Here is a 12,984-nt window from a genome sequence, read left to right as displayed (position 1 = left end):
TTAGAGCTCTTTCACACGAGCAGATCGCGTACGTGGAATCCGCTGCGTGAAAGAGCGCCAAGCCCCTTTCCGGACAGCAGAGACACGGAGCAGTAACATGATTGATAATGCTCCGTGTGTCTGTGATCTTTTTACTACAACATCACGGTGCCAACTTTATCTCACTGTGGTTTTGTAGTAAAAAGATTAAAAAAAAATCATGTTAATGCTCCGTGTCTCTGCTGTCCGGAACGGGGCTTGGCACTCTTTCACGCAGCAGATTACCCGCACGGCATCTGCTCCTGTGAAAGAGCCTTTAGGCATCGTCCACAATTCCATGTCAGTATGATGTCATTGAAAATAATCGTCTGGGTTTCACCTGTGAAGATGTCCCTGAAGAACCATGTTTGGTACGTGTCTGTTGTTACCCTGCGTGTGTCATCTGTAATCCACGGACGTTGCTCAGCTGAAAATTAATTTCCAAAGCACCTCCTAGCAGTCTTCTGTGAAAAACAGACGCAACACGGATGCCATCCATGTTTCGTCTGTGATTTTCACTGACCCACAGACTTCAATGGGCATGTTTGGTCCACATTACGGACCAAAGTAGTGCATAGTTCCATGATTGTTTTGTTTTACTGACCTACAGTCTGTAAAAAATTACTGATGTATGAACAGATTCAAATCAATGGGTACATGTGCTGTCCGTGGAAAATGCGGACAGCACACGTCAGTTAAAAATTGCACGAAGCCTAAAACATGTTCATCTAACGTGTATGGCCACCTTTAGAGAGCATCTGCAGATTTTGTACCTATGAAACTGGCTCTGCTCTCTCTGCACCAGCCGGTGTCCTCTGCACTTTGCTTTACAGGGCCAGGCAGTGTAAACATGATCACGCCTGGCCCTGACTTCTCCTAACGTCTCACACCGCACCATGCGCTTCAGTATCCGGCGCAGGCGCAGTACAGGAAAGTGGCTCACAGTACAGAAGAGAGCTGCTGGTGAGCCTCTTTCCTGTACTGCACCTGTGCCGGATACTGAAGCGCATGGTGCGGTGTGAGACGTTAGGAGAAGTCAGGGCCAGGCGTGATTACGTTTACTCTGCCTGGCTCGGTCAATTAAAGAGCAGCAATTCTTTTCAGCAATTCGGGCACGCAGGAACATGGGACCAACACAGATGCCTTCAGCTGCCAAGTGCACATGTAACAGGTCAGCCAGTGTCATGTAGAAATTTACTCAGAGGGGAGGGGGTGCTGGGGGAATTGTGATGCCAATCTACTGCCACTCTTGTGTCGCTCCTGTCCGCCAGTCTCTGTATCCTAGCCTCTAGTGATGATGTTTTAATGATTGGCTGCAGCAGTCAAAGTAATCCCAGCAGGCGTGTTGCTCTCAGCAAGGTATATTCTTTATTTTCATATTCAATAAGAATATTTTACAGGACGCGTTTCGGCCCGTCCAGCCTTTCTCAACTGTACTGAAATGTTAACACTGGAGGCCAACATACAGAGATCGGGGGGTTGATCCGGAAAGCAGTGGCAGACAACTTCTTAGTTTAGGATTACTCATTTTGTTATTTCACACCCCTCTAAACAAGGTAAAAAAGCGGCTGTACAGTTCTCATTCCGATCCTATATAAACTGTACAAACAGAGTTAGCCGGGAATTTTTCTACCGATTGTTTAAAGTGAAATTCCACCTTTGAGTCACAGTTCGGGACACTGGAAATACATGAGGGAAATGCTTAAAAAGAAGTGTCGGAGCAGGACAACCCCGGGCATCAGCCATTATCGCCCTCAGCAGGAGTTCTATGCCAGTCTGGAAGCTCTGTCCATGTAGGATTCAACGGGGCATATAATAAACGTCTAATAAATTCTACAAGCTGTACATCAATAGTAACATAAAATCATGTTAAATATACATTCGCAGTAAACTGGATTATGTTGGTATGCAAGTGACACCACACAAATTTGATCGCAATCTGTAATTCCATTCAAGTACATATTAAATGGTAGCAGAGGTATGCCCGACTAACGGCTTTAGCTGCCGGTCATGGGAAGCAGACTGTTTTTTGGGTTCTGGCTCGTATCAATGAAAAGCAAACAATGCAGAAACAGCTTTGCTTACAAGCCTACATAGAAGGCTTTCATTCTAGGATGTACAAGGCCAATTTATAGTGGTAAGGTAAGGTTTGCTCAGGACTGCCAAACAAGGGGTAGAACATGCCCCTTGAGGATACAATGCAGCAGGAACACTCTTACCAAAGAGCCGAAATCTTAATGCTGACGAAAATTGGGATTGAATAGAAAAAGAGAAGCTCTTGTCAAAAGAGAAAACTTCTAGCAGCACAAGATGCATGGCCTCTCTCTATGAATACACAGCGCTGTCACGTGGCCAGAAAAGATGGGCAAACTACCAACCCCAATGCCATCAATACAGCACGGGCTAATTGGCATTGTAGCCTTTCCAACAACCCAGAGTCATGACAGCCCTACCGACCACAGCAAGTGAAAAGTTACTTTGGGGGGACAAAATACATCTGCACCTTCTAAAGATAGTCATGTCACATTCAGCAGTCTAGGTGGACTTGGGCCTCACTATAAGGCCTCTTTCACACGACCAATTTTTTTTCCCCGTTTACGGGTCGTTTTTTCCGTTCCGTGTACGGAACCATTCATTTCAATGGTTCCGCAAAAAAAAAAAAAAATTGGAATGTGTTCCATATGCATTCCGTTTTCTGTTCCGTTAAATAGAACATGTCCTATTATTGCCCACAAATCACGTGCCGTGGCTCTATTCAAGTCAATGGGTCCGCAAAAAAAAAAAGGAACACATACAGAGATGCATACGTATGTCTACCGTATCCGTTCCGTTTTTGCAGAACCATCTGTTGAAAATTTTATGCCCAGCCCAATTGTAATTACTGTATACGCCATACGAAAAAACAGAACGGAAAAACTGAACAGAAACACAACGGAAACAAAAAAAACGGAACAACGGATCCGTGAAAAACAGACAGCAAAACACTGAAAAAGCTATACGGTCGTGTGAAAGAGGCCTAAGGGTGCATTCAGACAGCCGTAATTCTGGGTCCGCATCCGTTCGGCAATTTTGCAGAACCGATGCGGACCCATTAAATTCAATGGAGCCGCAAAATATGTGGACAGTACACCGTGTGCTGTCCGCATCCGTTGTTCTGTTCTGCAGCCCCGCAAAAAATATAGAGCATGTCCTATTGTTGTTCGAAATCGCGGACAATAGGCATTTTCTATATAACACTAGCCATGTACGGTCAGCAAAATGCGGAATGCACACGGGCGGTATCAGTGTTTTGAGCACCTGCAATTTGCCTATTGCGGTTGTGTGAATGCACCCTACTGTAGTGGTTTTCACTGTACTTTCCTTCACACATACACACATGGTCATACCACAGTTTAAACAGGTTGTCTATTTAACAGTCACTCACTTTCTCTGGTAGCGTTGTTTTTTATTTATTCCAACTTTTTTATTTTATTTAAAGGGGTTCTCCGGGAATTGAAAAAAAAAATATCTTAAATATGGCTCTATAGTACACACAAAACCTGTCCTAATCACACAGCAGGATAAGTTACTTCACAACACTGAGGAAAAGAGCTGCCTCCTCCTCCTCCTTTTCTCTACTTGTGAGGGGAATTTAGTTCATGAGGAGACCTGAAGTACAGAGAGGACGGACAGGACAGGCTGTGGTAATGGAGACTGCATACAAATGATGCTGCTCATTAGCCACACCTCACCCTCCTCTCATGTCTCCTCATCATCTCTATTCCCACAGAGATTCACCTGTATTCAGGATCATGATTCCTGACGAGCAGAGCAGAGTGGAGGATGAGGCAGCACTTTAGCTCAGTGTTCAGAAGTAACTTGTCCTCCTGTGTAATTAGGACAGGTTTTGTGTGTACTGATAGGAGGACGGCCATTTTATTTCTCCTAATGATTCCGTATGACCTGGAGGAGGGGCAGACACTTGGAAAGCTGCAAGCAAATCATTTCAAGTGCTTTTAGTCGTTCATACCTTGCATGATTTACTTTCTTTTTTTTTATTACTAATTAAAGCAAGATAGATTAGAAAAAGGAACAGATTTTACTATTTCTATTTTCTGGGTGTAGATATTTTAAAATCTATTTTCTGTATGCGATTACAGGGACTGTCATCTTGCCTGAGCTCTTGGTAACCGCAAGTCAGAGATATGCTTTATAGCTGCCACCATGGGCCATAAGGCCTCTTTCACACGGGCATTGCGGGAAAAGGTGCGGGTGCGTTGCGGGAACATGCGAGATTTTTCAGCGTGATTGCAAAACATTGTAATGCTTTTTGCACTCGCGTGAGAAAAATCGCGGATGTTTGGTACCCGAACTTCTTCACAGAAGTTCGGGCTTGGGATTGGTGTTCTGTAGATTGTATTATTTTCCCTTATAACATGGTTATAAGGGAAAATAATAGCATTCTGGATACAGAATGCATAGTAAAATAGCGCTGGAGGGGTTAAAAAAATATTAATAATAATTAAACTCACCTTAGTCCACTTCTCTTCTGGCTTCTCTTCTGTCTCCTTCTTTGCCGATTGCAGGAAAAGGACCTGTGGTGACGTCACTCCGGTCATCACATGGTCCATCACATGATTCATCACCATGGTAAAAGATCATGTGATGGATCATGTGATGACCGGAGTGACATCACCACAGGTCCTTTTCCTGCAATCAGCAAAGGAGACAGAAGAGATGCCGGGCTGCGCGATCAAGTGGACTAAGGCAAGTTTAATTTTTTTTATTTTATTTTTTTAACCCCTCCAGCGCTATTTTACTATGCATTCTGTATTCAGAATGCTATTATTTTCCCTTATAACCACAAAACGCACAAGTGATGCGTGAAAATCACCGCTCGTGTGCACAGCCCCATAGAAATGAATGGGTCATGAATCTGGAGACAGCTCATTGTCATTTTCTTCCATAGAATCGATCTGTGACAAAGGTCATAGTGCAAGGAGTGGGAGAAGGTGAGATGTGACAATCACCTACTGTGAATGGTGAATCCTGTGTTACCCATCACTGTAACCCTTCTCGTGATAAGATGACTACTGAAAAGTGATTTCTACAGAATAGGATTTTAGTTTTTTAAATATACATATTGAAATGGCAAATTAAAAAAATGTCCAGGCTGAGCTCAGAAAAATATTTTAAAAAGTCCCACAATATGTTTTTCAAATGTTGGTTTGAGTCCTGATATCAGATAATATATGAATTTAAAGTGACCCTTGGTTAAAAAAAAAAAAAAAAAAAGTGGTGGTGGGGGGGTTTGGGAAACAAACACTTACCTGGTGCCCTCTTTTTCATCTTTTCAGCTGCAGATCCTCCAATTCGTACTGTGCATTTGGTAGTCCAGGACACTTTCTGCTTGCCCAGCCCTGCTCTTGGATTGGCCAGCACTGCTCACGTGAGCGGTGCTTGCCAATCCAAGAACTGAAGGAAGGGTTTTGGGCTACCAAATGCACAGCGTACATTTTTAATTAAAGCTATTACTATAACAGAATCTCAAAACTGTTGTGGGGACAATAATCCAAAGCAGGAGAACACATACTAGTGAGATGGTATAAATAGTTTCTAAATGACTAAAAAACACTGTGTGATGTTAATTGCAAAAATAAACTTTTTTTTAACGGCCTTACCTCAGAAATGGGCTGACTTTGTATCAGGTCTAGCTCCTGAGGTCTTGTCATTTTGTCAATATCCAGGGAGTCCATACTGGAGGTTGCTGATGTAATGCTGGAACGTGAGGAGTTGCTAACAGAACGAATATCACTATCGCTGACTGTGCCTGCTGAAGCTGTCCGCCTATGATGGATGGTTACAGCTGGCTTAGCATCTTCTACAGCTGTCTGCCGTGCCGCCTCATCCATGCTTAGAGAGGCCTGTTCCAACTGTGCAGTGATATCATCCAATGAAAAATTGGCATGAGAAGGTTTAGTTATCCTCCCAGATGAAGAAGGCAATCCTCTTAAACTGCTCTGTTTGGTGCTTGTACGTCCAGCTGGTGGCTTCTGGGAAGACCTGCGTTCATGAGTCTTATGGGTGTTCATGGAGGAATGGGACCCAAAGCTGCTAAGTTCCTGCTCAATTGAGCAGAGGTCTGCCATGAGAGCATCTAAATCCACGGTTTCCCCTTGATTTAAAGCTTCTACAAAGACACAAAATGCAAAAATCAATACATAAAAGAAGCACCCATAACACAGTGCGGGGCATTTCCTAATGCTTTTATGTCTCTAGTGTGGTGTAAAAAACATACAAATTATGGTGCATGCCAGAACTCACGACTTTTTAAGGGGATGGAACTTGGCACAACCCACCAGGTTTACTACAACTTGCGACAGAAACTGACATAAGTTATAGCTCAAGTCTACGCCAGCCTCTGTGCATCAGAAACTACTCCAGGCAGAGTGTAGAGTGTAATTTATTGAAGGGGTTCTCCAGCAATTAAGCAAAGGAAAATACTTAATTAGGACTTTATTATAAATATATTCCCAAATACGTTTAATTAGATTATAATGGTTAATTTTGTCTGGGGAGCAATCATCAGGGGAAACAAAATGGCCACCGTCCTATTAATACACACAAAACCTGTCCTAATCACACAGCAGGACAAGTTACTTCACAACACTGGGCCAAAGAGCTGCCTCATCCTCCTCTCCTACGTGTCGGGGATTATGATAAGATACAGATAAGATCTTCAGCTGAATCTCTGTAGGAATGGAGTTCATGAGGAGACATGAAGTACAGAGAAGAAGTGGGGATGTGGCTAATGAGCAGCAGCACTTGTTTACAGTCTCAACTACCAGAGCCCCACATTACCACCGTCTGTCCTGTCGCCTCTCTTTACATCATGTCTCTTCATGAGCTCTATTCCCACAGAGATTCAGCTGATGATCATATTAAACTGTATTCAGGATCATAATCACTGACAAGTAGAGCAGAGAGGAGGATGAGGCAGCTCTTTACCTCAGTGTTTTGAAGTAACTTGTGCTGCTGTGTGATTAGGACAGGTTGTGTGTGCACTAATAGGACGGCGGCCATTTTATTTCCCGATAACGGCTCCCTAGACAAAATTAGCCATTATATCTAATGAAAGGTATCTGGGAATATATTTATAATAAAGTAATATTTAAGTATTTTCATTTTATTAATTCCTGGAGAACCTCTTTAAGAGATTTCTGCCCCTTAATAAATTAGGCACATCTTACAGGAGATTAATACTGGCGTATGAGAACACTAGTCTTGAAAAATCTCCCCCAGTCTGTTTTCCAGTGATACAATTATTCAAGTAAGCTATAATGTAATGTATCAAATGGTTTTTAAAATGGTCTTTAAATCACTCCTTCAGCTTTAGCTCGACGTTGGGGAAGTGATAGACTGCAGCAAAAGTAAAAAAGAATTATTTTGCGGTCCCTTTGAAGTGAATGGGTCCGCATTCGACCCGCCAAAACGGCGGCGGACCAAAACAACGGCCATGTGCATGAGGCCTTAAAACTATAAAACAGTTTCACTTGTAGAAATCTTAGACAACCTCTTTAAGTGGCCAAAAGTAAATCGAATACTTCAGAGCTCAACTCTAGGAAGTAAGTATCACTTCTTGTATTTAGCTTTTAACACTTGAAGATCAGACATTTAGTGGAGTTAAAAAATTTTTTAATGCTGTCTCTTACCATTTATGTTGTACATGGAAAACCTATACGAAAAGTTAGCAAGATTGGTGTCATGGCGCAGAGGTGATCTCTTCACTGGTTCTTCTGGCTTCTCAGTGTCCAGACTCTGAGAAGAAATGAAGAAAATACCGACATCAGATCTGAGTTTGCTAGTATGTATAAATCAGGCTCTGTTAACATCACATTTATGGCTTCCCTTTAAGGTATACACAAGAAAATACATATGAAATGGATGTCTCCGACAGATGCCAAATGGTTGTATGTATGGTACAAAGATAGATATACTGCATAGGTCTATAGATGATGGAGGTTTGATCTGAGGCTGATGGTGGTCTGATCTGAGGTCTGATGAAGACTGGGAGTCTGATGAGGATTGGAGGTATGATCTGACGTCTGATGAAAAATATTTATATTTTCTTGTTTTACTCCTCTAAATCCTAGGTGCGTCTTATAGTCAGAAAAATATGGTACATTTAAAATATGCATCAATTATTCTTACTAGGTACTGTTGTATGGAATATGTTAGTCTGAAGTATACTGACCAGACAAAAGCCAAAAGGACATTAATCTAGCTAATGTAATCCTATTAGACACGTTTAGCATCTGAGATTTCACAGCATACACCCTAAATGTACATCACAAATGTGCTGTGAACCCAGCCTTACAGACACTAAGTAAAGTGTGACCTTAAATCCTGCCATCTAATTGTCATCCTAACACTTTACTGCACGACAGGGACTGGGCTTGTTAATAATGTCCTCACCACTGCTCTAAGATCTAATACATGTTTATGTTCTGTAAGCTAGAAACTGCTCTAAAGCCAGAGGGGCACATTAATCATATGAAATGCACCAAAAAAACTGCTGCGTTAGACAAATGATCCAAATGACATGTCTGTGGATGTCGACCATTTTTAATCTGTTGTATGACACGCAGTACAGCTTTGAATGATAAATTATAAAGTCATGTCTAAACAACTTGTGATGTTTGCACATTTATTATGACTGCAATATAGTGGCATGAATATAGAAAAGAGAACAGTTGGCATGTGTGTCTAATATCTGGCAGCACTATACATAAAAGTGCCCCACCGTGTCACTGAGTAGGGCAAGGTTCTGTTGTGTGTATATAAAAATATGTCTTAGAAGTTTCACTTAATAAAATATGCTGACGCATTTCAGACTATAGTCCTAACCCAGGTGAGTTGCTCCATTCGTTACTTTGTATTCGTTTATATAGTGATAACATACTATGCAGCACTGACCATACACGCTTGTCATTTGTCATACAAACATCGGTTTTAAATGAATAAATCTAAAAAAGTCAATTCACACTGGCTGATTATCAGGAACGAAAGTGCATACGAAAACTTGTACCAGATAACCGACCCGTGTAAAGGTGCAGCCAATCACCCAGTGACCAAGGAAACATTCGTTCATCAGAGCAGCAGATTATCGGGATTGAAGCGTAGCTTCCTGACAATTTGCTACTTGCTGGTGGAGGAAACTGCTTTATTTACATGCAGCGATCTCCTCCAGAGTACGGGGAGGAGTGATCACTAATGCCATCGCTCTTCCCCATACGACTCGTTGTTTGATGACAGCAGATCATGTCTACACAGCACAATCTGCTGCCGGCAAAGGATGATTTTTGTGTCCGAACAAACGATTAGAGTAACTGGGTAATCGGCGGTGCGTTAACACCGCCAGATAATCGCTCCTTCTTATGAACGTTCGTTAGCGATTATCTTTAAGATTCTTGGTCCATGTAAAGGGCCCTTAACACCCAAACCATTGTTTCTGGGCAGCAAATCATGCTGTGTAAACAGTGATCAGAAAAAATGAATCTGTATGGGGACGGACTTACAAGTGATTAAAAGAGTGATCGCTTTTCCCCATACGACGATGATTGCTACATGTAAACACAGCTCTCGCCTGCTCGGATACGCAATTATTGGGAATGAACAGTTCTTTCTGATAACTGCCTGCTTAGTCGGCCCGTGTAAATTGACTTTAAGATAAATTAAGATAATCTTTGTTTTCACCTGAGTAAGCTTGTCCAGCTCCCCTAGCCAAGCTCCAAACATCTTATCCAGATCCTGGTCTTCCTTATCACTGTCCTCTTCTGCTCCATGATCAATCTCCTCATCTGATAATTGCTCCATCTGCAATTTAAAGTCAAGAGTCAATATAAATTTTATAACAAGCAAAAACTCTAAAGCGAGCAGTCTTTTCAACAGCAAGGTTTAAAAGAAGGATTGGCTTCTTTGTAGAAGTGAGATCCACTCACTCAACCTATGGATCGTTTCTAGTTCTAGCATTCTCTTTTAAAGGCTCTCTTATAGTATGTGTTATTAACAGAACTGGATCCCTGATCAGGACTAATGCTGCACCGTGACCCCCCACCAAAGGAAATGATAGTGAGGGTCCACCTTCCACTCATACAGAACCTGTGCACATTTTCATTGTAATTCTTGTTACAGTGATTGCACACATGGGACAAGAATTTTATAGGAACAAGTAAGGCTACTTTCACACTAGCGTTCTGCTGTCCGCTCGTGAGCTCCGTTTGAAGGGGCTCACGAGCGGAGCAGAACGCTTCCGTCCAGCCCTGATGCAGTCTGAATGGATGCGGATCCGCTCAGACTGCATCAGTCTGGCGGCGTTCAGCCTCCGCTCCGCTCGCCTCCGCACGGCCAGGCGGACAGCTGAACGCTGCTTGCAGCGTTCGGGTGTCCGCCTGGCCGTGCGGATCCGTCCAGACTTACAATGTAAGTCAATGGGAACGGATCCGCTTGAAGATGACACCATATGGCTCAATCTTCAAGCGGATCCGTCCCCCATTGACTTTACATTGAAAGTCTGAACGGATCCGCTCAGGCTACTTTCGCACTTAGAAATTTTTCTAAGTTATTAATGCAGACGGATCCGTACTGAACGGAGCCTCCGTCTGCATTAATATGATCGGATCCGTTCAGAACGGATCCGATCAAGCGCTAGTGTGAAAGTAGCCTAAGGTGGTCATACACATTAAAGTTGATAAAAATTTATTTCAGACACAAAAATTTGTCGGTAGAATTTAAAGGGGTTTTCCAGGACTTGACTATTAATGACCTATACCAAACCCCCCCTGATCAGGTGTTTGAGGAGGTACTGTGAGTGCCACGGCCTTCTCCTGCTCACCAAGCACAGCGGCTTACATTGTACAGCGGCTGTGCTTGGTATCGCAGTTCAGTCCCATTTACTTTAATGGAACTGAGCTGCACCTAGACCATGTTACAGTTAAACGTGTCATCACTGGCCTAGGGAAAACAGAGAGAAGGCTCTGGCGCTACTGGAAGTGCCGCTGCTTCTTCACACAGCTGATCAGCGCGGGTCCCAGGTGTCGGACCCTCACCAATCAGATACTGATGACCTATCCTGAGGATAGGTCATTAGTAGAGTTGAGCGAACACCTGGATGTTCGGGTTCGAGAAGTTCGGCCGAACTTCCCGGAAATGTTCGGGTTCGGGATCCGAACCCGATCCGAACTTCGTCCCGAACCCCATTGAAGTCAATGAGGACCCGAACTTTTGGGCACTAAAAAGGCTGTAAAACAGCCCAGGAAAGAGCTAGAGGGCTGCAAAAGGCAGCAACATGTAGGTAAATCCCCTGCAAACAAATGTGGATAGGGAAATGAATTTAAAAAAAAAAAAAAAAAAATGAACCAATATCAATTGGACAGAGGTCCCATAGCAGAGAATCTGGCTTCACGTCAGCAGAGAATCAGTCTCTTCATGCCATAGCAAAGAATCTGGCTTCATGTCATAGCAGAGAATCAGGCTTCACGTCAGCCACCACTGGAACAGGCCACTGTCACACATTTAGGCCCAGGCACCCAGGCAGAGGAGAGAGGTCCCGTAACAGAGAATCTGGCCTTATGTCAGCGCAGAATCTGTATTCATGTCATAGCAGAGAATCAGGCTTCACGTCACCCACCACTGGAACAGGCCACTGTCACACATTTAGGCCCAGGCAGAGGAGAGAGGTCCCGTAACAGAGAATCTGGCCTTATGTCAGCGCAAAATCTGTCTTCATGTCATAGCAGAGAATCAAGCTTCACGTCACCCACCACTGGAACAGGCCACTGTCACACATTTAGGCCCCGGCACCCAGGCAGAGGAGAGAGGTCCCGTAACAGAGAATCTGGCCTTATGTCAGCGCAGAATCTGTATTCATGTCATAGCAGAGAATCAGGCTTCACGTCACCCACCACTGGAACAGGCCACTGTCACACATTTAGGCCCCGGCACCCAGGCAGAGGAGAGAGGTCCCGTAACAGAGAATCTGGCCTTATGTCAGCGCAGAATCTGTATTCATGTCATAGCAGAGAATCAGGCTTCACGTCACCCACCACTGGAACAGGCCACTGTCACACATTTAGGCCCAGGCACCCAGGCAGAGGAGAGAGGTCCCGTAACAGAGAATCTGGCCTTATGTCAGCGCAGAATCTGTATTCATGTCATAGCAGAGAATCAGGCTTCACGTCACCCACCACTGGAACAGGCCACTGTCACACATTTAGGCCCCGGCACCCAGGCAGAGGAGAGAGGTCCCGTAACAGAGAATCTGGCCTTATGTCAGCGCAGAATCTGTATTCATGTCATAGCAGAGAATCAGGCTTCACGTCAGCCACCACTGGAACAGGCCACTGTCACACATTTAGGCCCCGGCACCCAGACAGAGGAGAGCGGTCCAGTAACAGAGAATCTGGCCTTATGTCAGCGCAGAATCTGTCTTCATGTCATAGCAGAGAATCAGGCTTCACGTCAGCCACCACTGGAACAGGCCACTGTCACACATTTAGGCCCAGGCACCCAGGCAGAGGAGAAAGGTCCCGTAACAGAGAATCTGGCCTTATGTCAGCGCAGAATCTGTATTCATGTCATAGCAGAGAATCAGGCTTCACGTCACCCACCACTGGAACAGGCCACTGTCACACATTTAGGCCCCGGCACCCAGACAGAGGAGAGGTTCATTCAACTTTGGGTTGCCCCACAATATAATGGTAAAATGAAATTAAAAATAGTATTGAATGAGGAAGTGCCCTGGAGTAGAATAATATATTGTTAAGGGGAGGTAGTTAATATCTAATCTGCACAAGGGATGGACAGGTCCTGTAGGATCCATGCCTGGTTCATTTTTATGAACGTCAGCTTGTCCACATTGGCTGTACACAGGCGGCTGCGTTTGTCTGTAATGACGCCCCCTGCCGTGCTGAATACACGTTCAGACAA

The 12,984-nt window shown here is 43.9% G+C and overlaps 1 protein-coding gene across 3 annotated transcripts in view; it reads right to left on the bottom strand.

Moving 5' to 3' along the window:
- Nucleotides 1-12,984, bottom strand: part of RAPH1 (Ras association (RalGDS/AF-6) and pleckstrin homology domains 1) — a 173,509-nt gene that overhangs the window by 64,478 nt on the left and 96,047 nt on the right. For all 3 annotated transcript variants that reach the window (XM_040440103.1, XM_040440104.1, XM_040440105.1), the window contains exons 2-4: nucleotides 9,754-9,873; nucleotides 7,710-7,815; nucleotides 5,679-6,187 (exon numbers count right to left, since the gene is read on the bottom strand). In XM_040440103.1, the coding sequence (XP_040296037.1) occupies nucleotides 5,679-6,187; nucleotides 7,710-7,815; nucleotides 9,754-9,873 (735 nt within the window). The remainder of the gene's footprint in view (nucleotides 1-5,678; nucleotides 6,188-7,709; nucleotides 7,816-9,753; nucleotides 9,874-12,984) is intronic.

This window comes from Bufo bufo, chromosome 7 (genome assembly GCF_905171765.1).
Source record: "Bufo bufo chromosome 7, aBufBuf1.1, whole genome shotgun sequence".
In the NCBI taxonomy this organism is placed as follows: Eukaryota; Metazoa; Chordata; class Amphibia; order Anura; family Bufonidae; genus Bufo; species Bufo bufo.
Note: the sequence above shows the minus strand (reverse complement) of the source record. Positions and strands in the feature narration are given on the sequence as shown.